At 40.7% G+C, this 22,187-nt stretch overlaps 1 protein-coding gene across 5 annotated transcripts in view; it reads left to right on the plus strand.

Annotated features, from left to right (window-relative positions):
- lrp1bb (low density lipoprotein receptor-related protein 1Bb) overlaps positions 1 to 22,187 on the plus strand; it is a 242,224-nt gene that overhangs the window by 60,517 nt on the left and 159,520 nt on the right. For 4 of the 5 annotated variants that reach the window (XM_034574175.1, XM_034574176.1, XM_034574174.1 and 1 more), the window contains exon 2: positions 4,181 to 4,303. The exons of the other annotated variant lie outside the window; for it this stretch is intronic. In XM_034574175.1, coding sequence (XP_034430066.1) covers positions 4,181 to 4,303 — 123 coding nt within the window. The remainder of the gene's footprint in view (positions 1 to 4,180; positions 4,304 to 22,187) is intronic. 5 annotated transcript variants of the gene reach the window in all.

Consider the following 22,187-nt stretch of genomic DNA (forward strand, 5'->3'; position numbering starts at 1 on the left):
GTCTTTCGGGGAACTGCAAAACTAACGTCTGGGTTTTTTCAACAAGAGATTATCGCTCTGACTAAAATATCACCTTCTACATGAGAGGCAAATAATGAACCTGGAGTAACATCTAGCTTGGCTCTCGAAAAAAATATCAGAACCACTTATCGGTACTTTTCAAGCTCACTCACATTAACCTCTGGGAGTTTTGTCATGGCTATGAGGTTGCTATGAAACCAAGAGAGACTCCAAGGCCAATGTCAAGGACGTCCTTGACATTGGCCTATCACCTAATCCCATAAAACCGCTACTTGATATTTTACACATTGATTGTACAACTGTGTGTTAATTAGTGAGAAGTGATTGTCTGTGATTGTCAGGCTTGCTGTTTTCCTCTGCTTCCAATCTCTGTGGCGAGCTGAGCTAATGTTCTGTGGGTAATAGTTTCTTACAACAGCCGGTTTCCTACTAAGAAAGGAAATAAGTGTATTGCCCTGAAAATTAGACCTTTCTTTTGAGTTTCTTTGTGTGGGTTCGTGCAAAATGACATCTCTAGAGCAGTGTTTCCAAAAGTATGATCCGTGGCCTACTGGTGGGCCTTGGGGTTATTGCAGGTATGTCTCTGCCGGGGCTATAAAAAATCTTCAATTTAGTAAATTCATCAAAATATGTAGTCTTTTTTCTTGGAAAATATTTAATTAAATGATATCAAAAATATGTCTTATGAAGTAAAAATGATTTTACTGTTTTTTGTTTTTACCATTATTCACATTCTAATGTTATTTGGGTGTAATTTATGGTGGTAATCACCAGGATTTTGATCAAAATTTAGATTAAAATTATTTTATATGCTTTGCTTTTAACGACAAAATGTTTTTGCCGCCATGGTTGCAATGTCCATAGTTTGATTTTCGGTCACCTTCATGCAAGTCATCCCTACTCTCTCTCTCTCCCAATGTTTTCTGCCTGCTTCTACACTGACAACTCAAGTAAAGTGAAAAATTAAAGAAAAGAAAATTACTGAAACACATTATTCAACTTAAATCACCAGCTGCAGCTCTTAGTTCAAAGACTCAAATTATTGGTTTGGCCATTTTCTCCTCCAGAGTGAAACTATCTTTGTGTGTAAAGTAAATTGTTGTTTATGCTTCACAAATTAATTTCTTGCCAGAGCTATTCAAACACTTTTTTCTCTTTCCTCTACACTAGTTTGTTGGGTGACTTTGAGCGCCCTGAATGCAACACGGGTCTAATGGACTATCACTGCCCTGTCAAGTTCACACACGGCTTTCTATGGAGCGCTGAGCAGGTTGGATGAGCTGCAAATAGCTTCTTTGAGAAGCAGCTCCTCCTCAACCTGCAGTCGTAAGATAGCTCTGACTCAGGAATATTCTCAGATCTTCCTTTTTCCAGCTGCACAGCATAGCTGACGTTTAATTTGCCAGTTTGAGCTGTGCGCTGCACTGCTGCTTTTATAACATAGGTTTTGTTTGAATAGGCCCGTGGCTTACGACTTATCCACTGTACCATATTGTGAACTGTGTGTCTGATGCAATTCAGGGGATTGTAATGCCTTAGTGCGTTATAGCTCTGGAATATAATATTGTTTAGAGGGATAAATGAATACCTAAGCTCTCATGTAATTCAGACTCTAATAGGACTGAGAAAATGGGAGTGGATGCTGTATTGCAAAATGCAGTATGAAGAGATTTGCTGTGTGTTCATGCAGAATACTGGGATTCTTTTTTAGATTTGCTAGTTTTGCTCACACAGGTGTGCACACTATCTAACCTGCCTGCCTTACTTTGCTGGAACTTTGCTCCTGTGAAAATCAAATCTGTCCTTTTTTTCAACATCGCTTCAATGAGCCACAATTTTGTGCCGATGGTGGCTCTTGTGTTTCAGGAATGAAGCCCCTGAAAATGTGCCTGGCTGAGTGCATCAGTGTGCCTCCCACTGTCATGATAATGGAACCAGGTTTTCCACACTTACTGAAGGTTGCTGCTGCCCATATTCTATTCCTGCCGTCACCGCTCATATGTTTCTATAAAATTACCGGAAAATACATAATGCTGTGTAATAAAACACCTTTTCCTGCCTCTCTTGTGCAGATCCACTGTTAAATGGAGGCGGAAACAAATAAACAACATGGGTTTTCCTATTCAGCCTTCTCCTTGACACTGGCTGCACGGATATCCAGTGTCAAGGCGAAGGCTGTTTGGAGAGGGAGAAGGGAGAGATGAATTAACACAAGAGGTCATTTGCCTGATTCATATTTGGCCTTTTAGCTTTCAAGGTGAAGTGGCATGAAAGGAGGTAGAACATCAATAGGTAACTGGCTGCTCTGAGATTCAGGGGCAGTTTCTTTCATGGCTTCCATCACGAGCTCAGGAAATGGCCCTTGTGTCACCAACCCCTCTGCTTTTCAGTGGTAATCAATTCAGCTTTAAAGGCTTCGGAGACATCCCTGTAGAGACTTCGGCAAACTGAACATGCCGCTGCCAACCTCCAGCCCAGCATGGGCCTTTTGATGCCTTGGGTATTTTTTTTTTTTTTGAGGAGAAATGTAAATAATGTAGTCAGCACGCTCGGCTCACAAACACTCGACATGTGTTTAAAAATGCAATTAATGTCAGTGTAATTAATGTCACAAGAATGTGTGACCCTCATTGTAATTCACCATTAAACTGTCAAACCAGGCACAGTCCATCATACTAAAATGTCCTGTGCTGAAGCTGACAGCATGTTTTTGCTGAAGATCACAGGCAAGAATCTCGGCCTTGCTCAAAAATAGTGTTTTAATGAAGTTAACATTTTATTGAGGAATATTTCTCAGACTGCATTGTTTTGTGTTGGTGGTATTTCACAGTTAATGGGCAGAAATAATGATCGTGGACGATTTCCTCGAGTAGTATAGAGGCTACTTGGAGTTACCTTATTCTCTGATCAATATGACATGAATTTTATTGAATTTTTTTCTTTGAAGGTTTGATGGCTTTGGTGTGTAATTTTAAGAACCCCCACTTTTAAAATCTGTGGAAAATGAGCTTTGAATATTCAAAAGAGACCTTGATTTAACTTGTAAGATTACATTGCATCAGCGTGAATAGAAGAGGAAGAATGGATGAGATGTTTGACCTTTTCAGATTTGTCCCCGGGCAGTGAATTTGCTGGAGGGTGCCGGGGCAGGGAGCAGCCGTGCGTTGAATTATCACTCCCACTGTTCAAACGCTGCAGACCTGATCTCCCACTTGCTCCACTCCCACCACTAATGGGTTAGGAACACACTGGGAAAAAGAGACTGAGATAGGCAGAGGGAGGGGGGAGCTGCAGCCTGCCGGATCGTCTGCGGGTTAAGCTAAGAAACAAATTACCGTTTTTCCTCTGTGCTGAGGAGAAGTAGCGACAGGTCACTTTGTGGTGTCAAATCTTTAGCAAAGGCTTATGTCATTCTGCAGAATGATGGAGCGCAGTCTCTGACAGCTACCGGCAGGAAACATGTCAACACTTTGACGGATGCTTGCTATATTGAAAGGCTATGATGACATTTTAGTTGACTGTGCTTTCACCCCCCCCCCCCCCCCATCCTCCCCCCCCATTCAGCCATCAAATGCAAGTACAACACCAAGGAGGCAAGACGATAAGAACAAACTTGCCAAACTGCTTTGTAATAGTTTGCCAAGGCACGAAGGACATCTTGTCTTTGTTAGAGGAAAGCAGCTGTCAAAAATCACAATGCCAGGGCACCGCCTGCTTCTGCTTCCTTTGGTTTTAATCTTCTGGAAAAAAATGTATAGCCTTCTGCTCTGTCAAAGAATAGTGCTTTGCAAAAAAATGTAATGCTGACAAAAGGACATGCAGTACTCGAGATTAAGCAGTACATGACTGTACATGACTGTCAGCCTCTAAAAATGTACATCCAGGATGGACCTTTTGGAAAATTCTTTGCTTTCACCCTGTTCATTCAGCTACATGCAACCTGTAAAGATAATCATGTCAATGTCTCTTCACTGGATCCATTCATGTGCACATGGTTCCAAAAAAAAGTCCACAACTGTCGCTCCTCTCACACTCATGCTCAAGTTTACCTCCAGTGCATGTTTTCTGGTGAAACATGTGAACCACCTGCTCAGTGCCATCACCTCATGCTGCATCTTTTCTGTCTCTTTCTCCACCCCCCTTCCCTCATGTCATCCAGAAGCCATTGTGTGTGACATTGGGGAGTTTCACTGTCATGACAAGAGCACCTGCGTCCCCGAGGCCTGGCTCTGCGACGGCGAGCCCGACTGCCCCGACGACTCCGACGAAACTGATCAAACTTGTAAGTCAGCCATCACATCCATTCCTCACTAATGCAACACTGTCAACACCTCATTTGTCAGCAATTTTCATCTCTGTTGCCTAAAGACCTGTGTTTGTTAGAAAAGAGCCTTACAAGTGGGAATCCACACTCTAATTTCAATATGAACATTCATCAGCCCTGTGATGAACTGATGACCTGTCTGGTGTGTGCGTCCCCTCTCACCCAACGTACTAAATACCAGTGTAGGCTCCAGCTTCACCAGACACTGCAGTAGATTAAGCAGACAGAGATAACTTCTTCGGGAACAATTCGTTTTTAAATTAGTTTAACTTTATCACCTGGAATACTATTAGTTTTTTGCATATTCAATTTTTAAAGAGTTTTTATCTTAAAAAAGTAAATGAAGTTGCACAATAATGACATTTAGCAGTACACACAACTGACACACCAGTGAAAGTCTCAACCAAAACAGTTTTACAAATGCCTCCACCCCAGCACAGAAAACCAAATGAATAGAAATATAAAAAAAACACAAGTAAGTAAATGATAAATACCACAACAAATTAAGTATATATAAAAATACTGACAATGGAGACGACAGAGGGGAAACAAGGGGGAAGTAAAACTGAAAGTGTGGTGACACAACACGCCTCACACCATAGATGTGACAGATATATTGCCATCAAAATTTTGCTGCACATTTCAGCTGCACTCAAGTCTCGACACAATCATCCTCAATGTGTTATTTTCATTTTGCAATTCTTGACGTGTGAGTTGGCTGCCAGGCTTTATGAAGTTTGTCATTAGATCTACTCAGATTGGATCCAACTTTCTCTAGTTCCAACAACTCTCATTACTTCTCTTATCCAGTGAGTGGAGGTGGGTAGAAGGGACAGGACACGTGTGTTGTACATTCAATAATCCAGCAATCATCTCTCTGACTGTGGGTTTTTTCCTTAACTTACTCTATTGAGGTTTTCTGGCACAAAATCTGATTATTGTTAACAATATAATTGCATAGTCCTTGATTTGAGTGTTTTGGAAATTGCAATCAAGTCGTATGGAGCACATAATTATAAAATTGCAGTTTACTTTCTTTCTTTTAAAGGGGACATAGCATGCCCATTTTACCACAAGTTGATATGGTTCCTTGGGGTCTTAATGAAATGTCTGTAACATACTTTGGTCAAAATACCACAAGGATCATTTAAAACAGCACCCTTTTTACCCTGTATAAAACAGCCCTCCACAGAGTGACCTGTTTTGAGTGCCTGTTCCTTTAAATGCTAATGAGCCAGCTCCCCCCTCCCCCCTCTCCCCCCATGATTTTAAACGATATAAATTACATATTTTATATGATATAAATTATCAAATATGCATCCCATACTTTGTATTCCCCTTCTGTTGTCCTGGAGTTTTAATTTTTCCAATCACATAATTAAATGTCCCCCTCTGCCCATCCACTACAAGCACACAAGCAGACAGACAGAGAGAGAAAGAGAGGGGGGGGGCTATGAAGACCATCATTTACCCCCGAACCCCGACATTCAACGGGTACAACAACAAGCGGAGAAAGCAGAATCGCGGGCTGACCTTATATATACAGTCTATGGGGCTGACCAGCGCGGAGAAATGCACGTCCCGTGTGAACAGCCAGGCGGCTGCGTGCTTGGGAACGGCGCTGCGCTGCCTCGCAGCCTCGCTGCCTCCGGTGTAAACCCGGCGTAACGAGTGTGGGGGGACGGGGGGGGGTGGGCCAAGGCCATGTAGGGAGACTTCCAGTGCCTTGTTACGACACAAAACCCAGGAAGCTAAATCGAGTCGCTCAAGCATGACGTTTCTGACTTAGAGGAACTATAACAAAACGAGCAAGTGTTTTTTTCCCAGAGTTTTGGGGTTGGTAGACATGCCAGATACCCACATTAACGTGTAGAAGCACTAACAAAGTGGAATTTGCATGCTATGTCCCCTTTAATAGATTTGATACATTTTAATGATTTATTTATTTTTCTTTGTTGGCTGAAGTGCTCATTTCTTTTTCTTATCACTATCAATGGTTCAACAAATTTTTTCAGTGCAGTGAAATGAGAAAGACCTCGTGTGATCGAGCAGTTTGAAATTTATTTGACTGTACGACCTATAGATACATTTAGTTCCACTGCTATACTTGTTTGAATCGGCATATGTAGCTGTTATTAAATATTAAATGCTGCATCTGATTACCTTTGAGGTATGACAATTACACTATCATCTATCACATGACAGACATGCAAAGGTAATAATGATAATGATGATAATGATAAATAATGTTTATAATCTGCAATAAACTAAATCTCTAGCTATTAAAACAAGTAAAAACTACTGATAATATATTATGACTACAGTATAATGTATTTTTGTTTGTCCTCCAAATTAGGATTGGCTCATTAATATCATTATGTACATACTTCTCAGACATAGATTTCCTTTAATGAATAAACAGAGGATCAGTTTCATGTTGTTATGAGTTTAATTAGCCTTTGTAAATAACGACCAAAAAAAAGGAATCAAAATTATAACCATCATTCCTGGTTCCTCCTCTCTGTGTCATTACTGTCATTGGCTAAAATGAGGACATTATAGTTTTTGCAGTGACATCTTTGCACAAATTGACACAGCGGGCGATGATTATCCCCTAGTGTGCAACAGGTCATTTATAAAGTATGCTACTTGTGGCTGGAAGTGCTTGTTACAGAAACAGATATCATACTGAGAAACTATATAATTGCATGTATTCTAATGTAAACATGGAATCGATCAGTACGTTTGTTGATGGAGTGTCTTAGCAGTAAGGAGAACGATGGAAGGATGTATAGTGTTGTTTCTTGATCAATTCGTCTGTTCCCTTCTCATGAATGCGATATATCAAGAAGGCCTCAAAATAAATTCTGTAAATTTGGCACAGCGGTCCACTTGGACTTGAGGATGAACTGATTAGATAGTAAAGTAGTCCAAGGTCAAGGTCAGAAATTAATATGCTATCTATGACAAATCTTCAGAGGAGTGGAGGCATCTAGTTTTCTTCTTTCTCAGAGAGAGCATTCTAACATAAGAAAAACACTAATGATATCATCAGAGTCCCGAGACTTCAGCTTTCCAACTGTATTTGCAGAAACTGAGCCGCTTTCGGATTGTGTGCTTTTTGAACTTGGTCCACACTGGGTACTAAAAGTCAGGATGTCTAGACTGTCTCTCTGCATTAGATGGTTATCAATCAATGGGTTGACCCTCCTTTTTTAATCTTTTTTCCTCACAAGTACCCCAACTTCAAACGTCCCGTTAACCACGTCAGATTGGCTGGCCCGGTTGGGCAACAGCAGCAGGAAATGTTAATCTGCTTCTGTAATCAAAGCACAGAACCAATAAATGTTAAAGATTAAAAAAAATGAATCACAATTTTAACAACATTCAAAAACAAGGAAGAGCTAATTGCATGCATGTGATGTGTAGTCTGATAATTTCATTTGCTGTATATTATAGGTACAACCTGTCACTTTGGCTTTGTGAAAGATGTTTTAAATATAATTTATAGGAAATAACCTCCGCACTATTGCTGTGGGCCAAGTCGTAATCTCCAGAAGGCCATTAATTATCACTGCTATTAATGTTGGCACTGCTTTATTCACAATGCCTGCAACAAAATGACCTCGCACATAGATGTGGGATCTGGCTCAACTCCTCATCATTGACTATGTATTGATTAAAACAGGAATGAGATCACCTTTACCCTGCATACAACAGACAGGGTTGGAATGTATTCTGCCTTCTTCAATGATAGCAAGGGCTGCAGTAACCTGAAAATAAAAGATGCTTTCGATAGGATGATATACACCGAGCAAAGCCATGGGGGATTAAAATAAAAGCACAAGAAATGGTGCAAAGCATGGTGCGCAGTCATCAGTACTCTGATACGACTGTGAATATTTTGGGCATTATACAGAGGAATTTATTATCTTTGGAATAAGGCAAGGTAATACATTACACTCCTGTCACCTCGGAATATGAAAATGGTGCCACTGATGGCCTCTCTCTACCCTGCTCCCTCTCGGTCAGGGAGATGTAATCTGCATCTCCACAGCCTGTGGGGAGGAGGAAAGGGAAGGTGGCCTTGGATTGCAATTCCAAGAGACTAGAAGGAGGCATTGGTTTATCCGCTGAGCCGCGGCTCCCATGGGACTGGGCAGCTGACGACAGTTATTCAGGGAGTTAGGAAAAACAGCCTGTCCCCGCTAATGTGTGAAGAAAACCCAGCAAAGAGGCATCTCTCCAATTGGTCAGCAGCTCAAGCAAATACTTTCTGTGCAATGAGTCAAAGTTTTGCTGCGTGTTATGACACCAAACGGCATCTTGTGATGTGACAGTTAAAGTGGAAACATTAAAAATTCACTGAGAGCGTGATAATCACATTCTTAGTTTGTGTAGCATACTTACAAGGACGTCTAAATGCCAAGGCTGTCTGTAGAAATGCACGTCTGCTGTTTGCTGTACGTGTGAGATTATGTGGGACAGTCATAATTTACTTTCTGTAAATATCACTTCCAGTAGAAATGTATAACAACTCTCGATTCTAATGGCTGTCTGCGTGCAGCTCTCTCCCTTTTTTGATGCTTCACGCTTGAAAAAAAGTGTCTCAGAACTTAAATCCATCATGAGTCCTTCAGGAAACGATTTCATGGACTTGGCTCGATTCGGTAGTGCTGCTATGAGACACTTTTTGTGAATCTGGCGAACATGGAGACCAATGAATCCTCTGATTGAATTGTCACTCCCAGAGGAAAATACAATATAAAGGGTCAGCGGCTGACTTCAAAAACATGGCCACTGGAGCTGTGGCTCGGCTCGACCCAGTCAAGAATGATGTTGATCTCGGTGTCCTCTAAGCACAGGGGAGGAGAGCTGTTCAAAGACGGCTCTCTCAGGGGTGCTTTCGCTTATTCCCCTTCAACTACAGGGGAGGGCATGTCTCCCCATGCATTCCTCTAAACTCTTCAGATTCTCAACTTTGGGCTCATCGGTATCCTACAGAGAGCTTAAAAAACAAGCAGCATGTTGAAAGACCAGTAATGAAAGAAAAATAAAATATCCTCCATGATCCTGCACAGGTTGCAGCAGGTGGATTTCCTAGGTTTGCCAGTGAGTATATCTGGGTTACTGACTTCTTGTAAATGCTACCTGAATAATAATGAGAGCAAAGTAAAGACATCAACCGAATAACATTGTCTGTTTCTGCTCAAACATGCAGAAACACTGCCACCTCAGATGTTAAGTCTCAACACTTGTTCAATACATCTCAAACATTTAGTTTCAGAACTCCATCTAATTCACTGTATGTTTGATTTACTCTCTACAGTGTTTTAGTATCCTTGTTTTGATTACCAACATTTACAAATCATTTCTCACCCAGTAGATATACACATGAAATGAAAACATTTGATAACATACAGATGTGTGTGTAGCGATATGCACAGCCAATGTTGTTCTATTTTGTGCAATGGCAATGAAGACTTTTGCTTCAGATTTATTTTCCTTTAAGTTCATATTTAAAAACAATCATCACATGCATCAAACTCTCCGATATCTGCAGCTTCCTCCTCCTCCTCAAACATGTCTCTTACCAGCTGAGCCTTGGTCAGTGGGTCAGAAGGAACATCGTCAGGGTCTGAATCTTCATGGTTATTTTCGTTGTTGTTTTCATGATTGAAACAATGTGTTCCCTCGCTTAGATCGTCTGAAACGCACCTTGAATTTTTCTTCAGCAGGCTACGAGCGCTGGAAATGAAAATTGTTGATGCTGCTGTTTGTTGTTTTTTGGCTGCGTAATAGTATCGTGGGAAAACTGCAGACAATTACACCAAGATTCCTCTAACCATACTCGACAGTTAATGCTGATGACGCACTTCTGATTCTGATCGTGACGCACATTTGTAAGATGTTATACTCTTTAAACATTTAAACATGTGGAAGTGGTTGATAAAGCCCCTCTGGAAACTCTGCTTACAAGTGCAAATATTATGAGGTGGGTCTGTCTGCGATGAAGCTGCAGTAACCATAGTGAGTGTATTTTAAGTTGCCTATCAACCTCCTGCAGGGTATTCTTTCTGGCAAGTGCCGTATTGAAATAAATGTATCGCAAATGTGTCTGGTCCCCATGAGAATTGGTGCCAGTAGGATGGAGGTTTAGGGGGTAATGTAGCGTAGCACCTTGTTATTGAGCTGAAGGACAGGGCCTGTTGCATTATGTAACATTTATTTTCCCTCCTCTCCATCTCGTTCCTCCTCCTGAGAGGTAACCCTCCTGTTGACTCATCAAAAACTCCACAGCGTTGCATGTTTATTTTCAAGCGCCACTTTTGCATATCGGTGAAGAAGATTCACGGAGAGCGCTGGACTTTTTTTTTTATGTATGAGACGATTACATCACGCTTCAGCTCTCATTCTGCTGTCTTGTGTTAGGATGATGTGCCAGCAGGTTACTGGGAAGCTCACAGGTTATATCCCACTCTAGAGCATGTTTTGTCCCTGACAGCTGGATATGATTCCAGATCAAATGCAGCACATTGTCCTTCACTATCAACACATTTTTGAGCAGAAACAAAAAAAAATATACAATTTCCCTACCTCAAAGCATTAGGTACAAAACTTGTGTACACTTCCTTAGGCTCTTTCCATCTGTTTTCGCAGTAGTTCCAATAGACAGGGAGCAGGCACGACAATTACTGTGTGTATGTGTGTTTGTGCTCGGAAACATAAATTCCCATGAAGACACTGTCTGCTTTCATACGCGTCTGTGATCACTGCCGTCAAAATTTGGCAGACACATCATCCTCTTTGCCCTTAACAATTGTTTTTATGCAGGCCTCTGCTTGCTGCGTCGCCCCTATTTCTGTAGCTCTACACATTTCTCCATGTTTAAGCATTAGGCAAAATCATTAGTGTGGGAATGAACGTCGTTGCTCGGTGACAATCTTGCGCCCCACTCTGTGTCTCATCCGTGTCAGAAGTGATGCACCAGCAGGAGCTGCTTTGTCTCTGCTCCCTCAGCCCCCATCCCAACAGTTAAGCTGCACTGACACATTTCCCCCTTTGTATTCCCGGCTTGTATGAATATTATAAAGGACAGCGTCCCAGCTTGTCACCTGAAGAACCAAAGAAAAGAGCATACTTTATAAACTTGACACGCCTGCTGCCATGGCACCAGTGTGACATTTAAGCGCTAAAGTCTGCATTATCTCCCTGCTGCCACAGCAGAGAACAAAGCATCGCGGCGATATGAGCTTTAACTCAGAGCAAACACAGTGACACATACTTACAGACAGCCAATGAGAAAAACGGCATGCTACATCGATGAGTGCTGTTCATCTCTCAGTTATACAGTAGCCGGGACTCGACTCTTAATGAGAATGACTCTGTGACTCTGGCCTTTATTTATTTATTAATAATGAATAATGGATTGTTTAATAGATAGTGAAAGGAATGAGCTAATGCCCTCTCTTCCAGTCACTCTATAAACATCGTCATAGTCCAATGATTTTTTCAAGGGAGCTGGGTTAGTGCCAGAGGATATGTGGAGAAAAATACATGTCCTCCCACTCCCTGTGTGTATTGTACTCTAACCATGGTCCTCATTAAATGGGCCTTCAAGCCAAATCAGGTGACTTATTTACTCACTTATGATCAATTGGTAGAGGCCATCACACCAATCAGGGCCCTGACACTCATTTCATAGTGTGAAATATATAAGTAAAGGCAAAGGTCAAGGCTTTTCATGAAAACTGTATGGGAGAATCCAAGGTTAAGGGATATAAGAGCTCCTTCAATTTATTTTGAAAGGCGCAGGGTTAGTTTGCTCTGTCATCCACATAGAAAATATATCCAACCATATTTTGAATTCTTCTCTCTTGCCTCCATCAGATGTGACCTGAAGTCATGACTCCAATCAACCAAACCCAAAAAAATTGGCACATTTCTACCTTGATTTATTGGAAAGAACTTACATACTTCTGTCAAATGCTAGATGAAGTTAACCAGTAGCTTCTGCATGTAGTGGAGGTGGTGTGGAGCAAAACTGAAATAAAAGTGAGTCAATTATATGCTAGAATGAATGCCACAACAAACTAATCAGATAAAATGGCAAGGCTTTAAAAACTAGTTTTGCTGCTCTCACGTGGCCACATACATAAATAAATAAAGGCTGCATTTAGATTTATGAATTTCATGATTGAAATTGACAGTGGGTAGATTCTAGAATGCGGACAGCAGTGTCTCGTGTTAAAGTCACATACATTGTTCAGCGTAAAAAACCTAAGTCATTTTACGGATGTGAGCAAATAACCCATATTGTTGTTTTTCTTCTGAAGATAATCTCTTTAAGGGATATTTTCTCGATACAAAATTGACTGTACATACATTGGAATGGTTATTGGCTGCATTGATTGCCCCCCCCCCCGTCCACAAAGAGACCCCATCTTAAAGCTATTTCAATGAAAGCGATGGGGGTCAAAGTCCACTGTCCTCATTCAGGGGGAAGAAAAAATCCATTCTCACGTTCAGCTTCATGTAATTTGAGGCCTCAGCCGTCTGAGCGATACAAATCAAGTGGGGATATTTAGTTTGTTTTAATCAACACTACACATCGCCCTGCAGGGGATCTTAAGGTGCATGGAATCAGATTGGGGTCTGTATGCTGTGTACTGTACCTGTTGGAACATTTGTTATCCAGAATATGTTAAGAGTCATTAGCCCACAGCACCACATATGGCGCAGGGATTGAAGATTTGCGCTGTAATGACTCAGTGTGTGAATCCCACATGACAACGTCCCGACATGATAAACATGAATTCAGTTCGGGCGAAGCAATACATCAGAATCTCATTGCAACAATAACGACATTATCACAATTGTGTATTTACTTCATTGATGAAAGAATGCCAGCATTAAATACAACACTGTGTATTGTCCTCCTAATGAGATCATTCTTCTCCGTGAATATTGGCTTTAACCTCTCTTACTGCAATATACAGTTTGCATTATTCATTTGAAGCTGCCCCCAGAACAATTAGATTATAACATTTGCATAATGGTCGGTCACAAAAGTATCTCTATCGACTAATTATGTCGGTGTTTTCCAAATAATGATAAATAGGAACATTTGCATTTTTTGTTTTTGTATGGTGTTTCTGAAGTGCCTCTATAGTGAGCTGTCCCGGGGCCACTCGTTCCTCTCCGCAGACGGATGTATTGATTCTTTATTACACAGTAGAGCCAGGATGACATGGGTGCCAACACCTGGCTTCACTCCACTGCACAGTGCAACATCTCCCCTCTTTCAAATAGATCTGATTGAATACACAGCATAATTTACAGCAAATGATAAGCAAATGCACACAGGAAATTAGAGCTTGTATTCATGATTAAGCTCTTATGTACTGGACCAGATGCCTATAGCATGTAGCTCATAGTATTGATTTGGATTTCTAAAGACATTTTGAGTGAAACCATGCATTATGCATGAGCTAATTTGTCATTTTTAAATGTTAATGCCACAGAGGAAGGGAAAACGTGAGGTTTTGACATTGTGACAAATATGCAAACAGGTTAATTCTACAATATTAATGTTGGACTGGTCTGTTGGAGGACTGGAGCATACATGCATGTACAATGCACTTTGCACACACAACATGAGGAAGATAAGATACGAGGATCCAGATAGAGAATAATTACAGTAAAAAGGCAAGAAAAAGGCAATCATAAACTACCTTTCACATATGAAGAGCACAGCAGGGGATTTTTGAGTCAGAAGCATTCACAACAGCACCAATCTCCGTAGTGCTCTGGTAATGGCTTGTGCAGCACGTAGAGGAAGGAAGTTACATTTGAATTGCACTGCCGAGATGATGTGTTTTTGTTTAAAGCACATCGACATCGGCCTGTTCCACCAAAAGCTCTCAAATCTCGTCAGCATCTTCCATGGGTTTTTCATCCTGAGATATCTGTATTGTTCTTTTCAGTTTTGGGTCCATCGTCTGTTAGAAACCTCATCAATACGGCCACTCACTGGATAATCTGTATTCTCACGTGGGCTCACAGCCGCAGTCACTCGGACGTTATTCCGAGTTCTTACTCGGATGCTGGCAGGAGAAACTGTGAAGAATGTCCACAGCAACTGACTCAGACATTTGCGTTCTCACATAGGCTGATGCTTAAAGTGTATGGGGCTTTTGTTCTCCAGAGCAGTTCTGTTCTCAACATACGTGTAACGTGATAGAGCTGGACATGTGTTGGCTGTTTTAATTGGTGTGTCTATATGTAATGATTGTGTGTGAAGAATCAATGTTCATCACTCTTGGTCTGCAGATTCTGGAGCACGCCACTTGTTAGAACTTTCACTTCAGCAGCCGCTTTTCTAATTTCTGCTGTGCACGAAGATACGTATCCCCCTAAATTTCTTCTGATCTAGCTGCAGTGTAATCAGGCTGCACTCACTGTGGAGGTGGTGTTGAGATGCCTGATGATAAATTCATTTTAGGCAGAAGTTATACACTTTTTTTGTGCCTCACATTCAGTGTGGACTGTATTTTGCTTTGTATTTCACTCAAATTTGTTATCATGTCCTTAATTATACAAGAAATAAGATATATTTACAAATAAACTTGCTATAGTTGTTTTGTTTTCTAGTTTCAGCAGTTTCAGATCCACACCTACAAGCCTGGCTGGTTTGCAGCCATCCCACCACCTGTGATGGTTGAACTCATGAACCATTTAGTAGAGCGATGGAATATGTTCTTTCAGTTTAGTGGGTGGTACACTTCTGCTTCTTTGTCCATATAAACCGGTTAAGTAAAAAAAAAAAGGCTGCTTACTTTGTGACTGAGAAATCCATCAAATCTATATTTTAAAATCCTGAAGTCAAAAAGAAAAGTTAATGACAACAGCTGTAGAGTGTGGAACATGGTGCATTGTGATCTCCTATCACAGGAAAGCTGCATCTCTCCGAGCTGTGAAAGTAAAAAAGTGTTGAGCCCGAGAAGTAAAGTGAAATAAATCCTGCAGCCACATCCCCGATCTTCACTGCAAGTATAACGGGTAACGTTTTCAAGACAAGAGCCTAAAGGTGTGAATGTGCATTTCTCTTTCTCTGGCTGTGCCGATGCAGACTCACTATTTTTCATCATGAATAAACAATGTGAAGCAATATATTAAATCAGATTACGGGTCGCCAGGCAGAGAATATATTGAGGACATTACAACTAAGCAGTCAATCTGTCTGGGGCGAGCACACGGCTGTCGAGGAAATGGAACACCAGTGTAGACAATAACACACGGCACAGTCAACGGTAAAAAGGTAAAGTTTGTTAAATTACCATTGACAATGCATTTGTTATCTGACAAATTATCTGATCTTGCAGCAGACGACATTATCCAGCTGCATCGATTACTGAATTACTAAACTTTTGTCTGGGTATGTTAGGCCACAGCATCACTTTGAAAGATCATGGTCTGGTTTAATACAGAGCGTTATGTCTATTCTACCCCAAAATGAGCACATATACATATTTGTGGGCGGGTAAACCCCTAATAAAAGGCGATTGACTGATTTCCCATTGTCATTAGAGGAGTTTGCCCTTCAGTTTTTTCCCATACGGGTCCTGTTCGACATCATGAACGCACCAAAATCGGAGAAATTCACCTCGCTGTTAAATAGCTGTTAAAAACAATAAGTACAAAAATGTTCAAGGCAGTTTACGCCCAATATGTGTCATAACAAAACAGAAGAAAGTGCAGTGTCAGCTTCTAGACAGACAAAATATTAAAGAAGATGAAATCAGTGCATTTAATTATAGTGAAATTTGCGTTTTTCAATGAAAACCTGTGCCTACTGCAGAGTCATTTTACCTGTCAGTGAATACTGATTGTATCCATTCCTCTTGCAGACAAGCTGCAAAAGATGTTAGTGGTTTTTTTTACCAGTGGAAAAAAGGGCGTTGAGTTGCAATCTAGGCTCCTAGCAGCAGCAGCAGCAGCAGCAGCAGCAGCAGAGAATCAAGATGTCAAACCTGCTCCCTGGTGTCAAAAAGTCCTCCACTTTGTATGAGCAGCTTTCATTGCAGCAACCCCCTGGTGAATATCCTGCCACTAATAAATACATCACATCACTCATTTTAAAATTATCTTTCCTGTAAAAAAAAATAATCCAGCCAGAAATGATGTTTGTCATCACAGCATCATTAATACGAGTGAACAGTTGTCACAGCAGCCGCCAAACCCTGAGCAGCTGCTGCCATGACAACATGAAGCACCCGTCCCTCCCTCCAGTCATATTGTTAACAGGACAGTATATATTTTTATAGATTGGTGATGCAAAAGCATAAAACCATGATAATCTAAGAGCTCAGGACTTTTTCTCTGCCTTGGCTTCTTGTTAAAGTACGGTTTACAGTAGGTGATGCAGGCAGTATAGTTTATACAGACATAATGCAGCATGATGGGACATACTGTTAGTGGGCTACCTGTGAAAAGCTGTGTAAGCTCAGCACCATTATACTGTAACACTGCAGCACGGATGAGCTGCAGTCACGTTAGAGGTGCACCATTATTGTGGACGGCTGTGACACTTTGAAATGCTGCCAATGTACTGCCCTTCTGAAAAGTCGATTCAAGAGGCGCACTACTTGTAACGTAGCTAGTTATGTATTCATTTAATTGTGAAATTCACAAACTTTTTGCATTTACTGGTCCTAGTGATTATGTTATTCCATCATTTTGTCAGCTTTTTTTTTACTGTACTACAAGAGGTTTGATGGAAGGGTTAACATTAATCCATCTTGTGTTATTGGAGAATCTAGTCAGGAAAATGTAAGCCTGGGGGCTCGAGATGGAAAACATCTCCCGGTGAAAAAGCAGTGACACACACGTAGAAGACACAGACGAAGATGTCAAAAGAGTTTGTGGTGATTAGAGATTGATAAACAAAACGTGATCTACGCAGCAGAGTTAATACGTCACTTCCTGCCTCTAATCTGCTGCACCCGGCTGCTCCACCTCTCGTCTGAATAATGCGGAGGATTTGCTGCTGTTGTGAACGCGCCTGTGAGGAGAACCTCCCGCTGTGTTGTGCATGTTTGAAAGGCAAACTCTGGATAAACTCTGTAGCCAATACTCCAGGTGTTAACCGGTCATGTCTGAAAACGGCTAAGGTGACACTTGTTCTGTTGTGGAAGCTTTTAAATTGTTGAAAGGGCCTTTACAGAGCTTGACTGAGAAACACAGGATAGCAACATACTTTCTAACATTGTAACTTACGACTTCACATCTGATCCCTTGTGTATGCACACACCAAGGATTGTTTTTAAAGCCAAACTGAAGAACCAAGGCTCTTGATTGACACTGTCGGCCTGTGTTTAATGTGCTGAAGGTGTAATGCTACAGAAACAAGAATTGAGGAAGATTATTGTCCAGAGCATCACCAAAAGCTGGCCATGCATAACCACATGCATGCAAAGGCATACACATTTTCCCAGCAGGGAGTCGTCCAGCTCATACTGTGCTGCTGGCTGCTTCTCAATAGCTCCACATGATTTTAGTCGTCAGATGACTACTCATTGTCCTGCTGATGCCGAGGAAGCAGGCAGCAGCTACACATTATCATTTCCCAAAGGCAGCTACAGCTTTCTCTAAATGTGGTTGATTGAAAATCAAGCATTTGATTTGCTCATAATTTGGTAAATGTGTTTCTCTGTCCGGGTAGAAAACTGAGTCCTTGGAGGGTTTTTGTGGAAAATAATATAGACATATTGCGTTGGTGGTCAGACAAATACAGCAAGATAAGCTCTTTTGGGAGAGTAAATCATTTTAAATGTCAAGGGTAGAAAGGCCACACGGTAAAGTAATTCCTCTAAAGAGCCCTTCATGTTAAGATGAGTTTTTGGAAGACTGTGGCTTTGATGTCACTGTGTTTCTCATGCATTGATTATTTTCTAGCGGCCGACCACATTATCAACATTGACAGCCACATATTGATTTTCTATTTTTTACTACTTCAAATGACTCAAATCTAAATCTAAAAAAAAAACCACATTGACGAGGACCATCTGTCCATCTGTGAACAGCCTCTCGTCTCCGTGCACTTTGAATCCAAACATGATCACGTGCAGGAGTGAGGATTGTTTTCGGCTTTTCTCCTCAGAGAAGTCGGCTGGCATAGCTGCTACTCCAATATTGACTTCTTGCACAAGTTGATAACTTTAAAGTTAATTCTTCAACTCTGACATTGAATGTTTGCTCCCACAATCCAGACGAGTACACGTTCAAAGACTCGTCAGGCTTGTGGATGTGCAAAGACAGTCTGGACCAAAAAGAACAGGGTACCTAGAAACTTGAGAAACTACATGTGGGAAAGCTGAACAGTGCGACCACTGCGATTAGCTTTCCAATTAATTTGTTCTGAATAATTTCAGGCTTCAACCAAGGTGGCTGTGGTAGCTGAAGCAGCGAGAGAAGGTCAGACAAGGATAGCAGCTAATGAAGAAAGAGATGTAGAAGTGCAGGAGGACGACAGCCAGTTACAGAAGAAACAGCAGGACTTATTGACAGCAGACAGAGATACAACTATACATATTGTTCATTTATATATTTGTCACAAAGTACAAGGAAATACTACAAATAGTATCTAATTCTGAGGGAAAACTGTTATTAAACTCTTGTTTATTCAACTGCACTGCATATTCCTGCATTTAGCTTTTCATTTTGTTGCCACATGCTTGGAAAGCTGTGAGGATTCTCTACCATTGTGGTATTAATGCAGACTTGCACACAAGCAGCACATACTCAGATGAAGCTGAGATTCTGAAAAAATTACTCTCACACAACTCTTATATATACACAATTCCTCCAGAATGTTGCAAAGCCAATAATGAATGCAAAATCAACCAATCACTGATCCTTGCACATCTCACAACCCCATCCAGTCTCTGCGACTTAATCATCATACTTTCCTGCACGTTTCAGCCAACCAGACTAAATGTTTACATGATGCACTTATTTCCTTGTTTGTGCCTGTGAAGAAGATGCAGACATGTGTGACACAAGTATCTCACATTTACCAGCAAAAATTACTGCTGCACACGACCGTGCAACGCAATTCCCCCAGTGTTCTGCATGAAAGCAGAGTTAATTTGATTTGTACCAAATGCAACGTTGTGTGGAAACACAAACACACAGAAAAAGTCGTGAAAGGATGTGTAAAAATAGCTTAGGAATAGAAAGTAAAATGTTTAAACATGAAGGGAAAGCTTTATACAAGACACATTGCAATGATTTTTGCTACTTTCAATTGCTACCACAATTTAATTGCAGTAAACATGTATTCCAATGTTTAAAAAAAAGCTGCTGTGATACCCGAAAAAGCAGATGAAATCCTGGAGGGTCGGCGTTGCATTCGTTATTCAAGTCGAGCCTCAACATCACACATCGCCCAGACATCTTATAACCCAAACATCCTCAAGCTTTAACAATGACAGATTTGATGTTCTCACACACACACACACACACACACACACACACACACACACACACACACACACACACACACACACACAAGCAGAATACCTGAAATATTCATGCCTTTTACACTTTTTAGTCATTCTTCCACACCAGTGATGCGGCTCATCAGCTCAGAGATATAACATCATCCGTTTATTTTGGTGAACTGTTTGTCCATGAATTTTGTGAAAGTCGTCAGTTCTGGAGCTCAGGACGAAGTAAACTTTATTTAATTTTATTTATTATTTTACAAAAAGTACATTACTTGCTTTTTTCAATATTTTATATTCAACTTTCAAGTTTGTGCATATTTAACTTGACATAGTTCACTTGTACATTTTTCCATACTGTTGTGACAGTAAGGGGACATTTACCATATATTCTCTCTCACCTCTGCGGATGAATTTGTCATCATGTATAAGGGACTGTGTCAAAAGGGGCTAATTGTTGCTGCCTACAGGCTCAGTAGCTGCGCCACAGCACAGTGCATCGGGTAAAAGCTTTTCCTGTCTCGGCTGCTTCTCACAGTTCTGCTCCGGTTCAGATTTACCTCCATGATTTTGCACTGTCATCGTACTTATGATCATATTAGAGGTTTGTGTAAGAAGGATAATGAGGTTAGGGTTGAACAATGTTGAGCAAACAAGTCAGGGTAATTAAGTATTTACCACGAAGGCCACATATACTCTTTTGTTGCCATTATAGGAACCCTACACTGGCGTTGTCTCATGTCAGTTGATCTCCATCAACTTTTATAAGACAATCAAAGTATTATTTCTTTGGGATAAGACTGAATCGCTATTAATACAAGTTCAAGAATCTTCCACTGCTGATAGATTATCTGTTATTTTCCTCTAGGATTTCAATATTCCACACGCGCTGCCAGCTGCTCAGATTAAAATAATTATCATAATGAACATACTGTGGCTGCCGAAGTTTTAGTTTGGCCCAACTGATTTGTTCTCAGTTTCTCAGTAGGGAAATAGAAGTGTTTAATTATCATATCCTAGTGGCTAAATGCTTGGTAGTGCCACCTACAAGCCACCGTTTCCATTAAACCCCCAATGCACAGGTGATGAACACAAACATTTCCTTCTCGTTCTAGAATAACCACGAGTCGGCACGAGAAGTGTGTGAAAGACTGTGCATTTAAAAAAAAAAAATTATGTTCATCCTCTGGAGAGCATGACACACTCGACCTGATTAGAATCAACATGTTTGCATTTTCATTGTGACCAGGATGAAACTGATGTAAACATTTAGCACAGCCTCACAGTGCTGTTAGCATGACTGTAGACTCCTTAAACACAATCAAAACACATCGCATATTTCACAACTTTGTATTTTTGTGAATAACTCACGCAGACAACACAGACATTTTTATTTTTCCGAGCAGTCCAGAGCATTTCTGGTCACATCTTGCATTACTGACCCTTGACCTGCTGTCCTACACTAGTTAATTCCTGTAATTATTTTGTTGTAAATTATATTTTTTATTATGAATCTTGTTCAGTACAGTTGGAACACAGATATGTGCTCGTTTGCAGCAGCACTGGTAATATATGTGAAGTATTTAGACTAGATGGGGATGTTTTATTTTAATTAATAGTTGTGTTATTGTAAAGTAAGACATTGATAAATATTGATGCAGAACTTAAATGTTTTCCACTTTGCCTGAATAAGCATTTCTCACTGTAAATTATTATTTTTTGCTTACCAGGGGAACATCTGCCTTCCACTCAAGGTGTTATGATTAAACTGGTTTTGTGTGCTTGCCCATTCCATCTGCGAGCATTATTCATTTATCAAACCATTACTGGGACAGCCTAGTTTTTACCAAAAATAATTAGAGATTAGGAATTCCCTAATACTACAGGGATCTAGCACGGCTTATCTGCTTTTAACTCTTTGCCTTTCTGTCATCTGTCATCCACTAAATGTTAACAGTGTTAAACTGCTACACATAAATATGAATGCATGAAAAGATCTATAAAAAAAAAAGTACTTTCGAGGAATAAAAAATTGCATTTGGTGAAAAACTGAATCTAGAAATGCAGTTACGCTTTATGACATGTCAAAGACACATATTTGCCTCTGAAGTGCTCATCTCAATGTTCATCATTATGAATGGTCTGTAGGGAGTCATATAAGTACCATTGGGTCGCGTATGGCTGTCAGAGGATGTGTTCAATGAAAAACACTTTGACTCTGAGCGGTGGTCCAACCCAGTACAGTAGTGTGGGACCTGACAGAGGAATCCTGAGCACCTCAGTCGTTGAGAGACCATCTGTGTACCCCTGCATGACAGATCAGAGCCACTGAATAT

Source organism: Hippoglossus hippoglossus, chromosome 21, assembly GCF_009819705.1.
Source record: "Hippoglossus hippoglossus isolate fHipHip1 chromosome 21, fHipHip1.pri, whole genome shotgun sequence".
Lineage (NCBI taxonomy): Eukaryota > Metazoa > Chordata > Actinopteri > Pleuronectiformes > Pleuronectidae > Hippoglossus > Hippoglossus hippoglossus.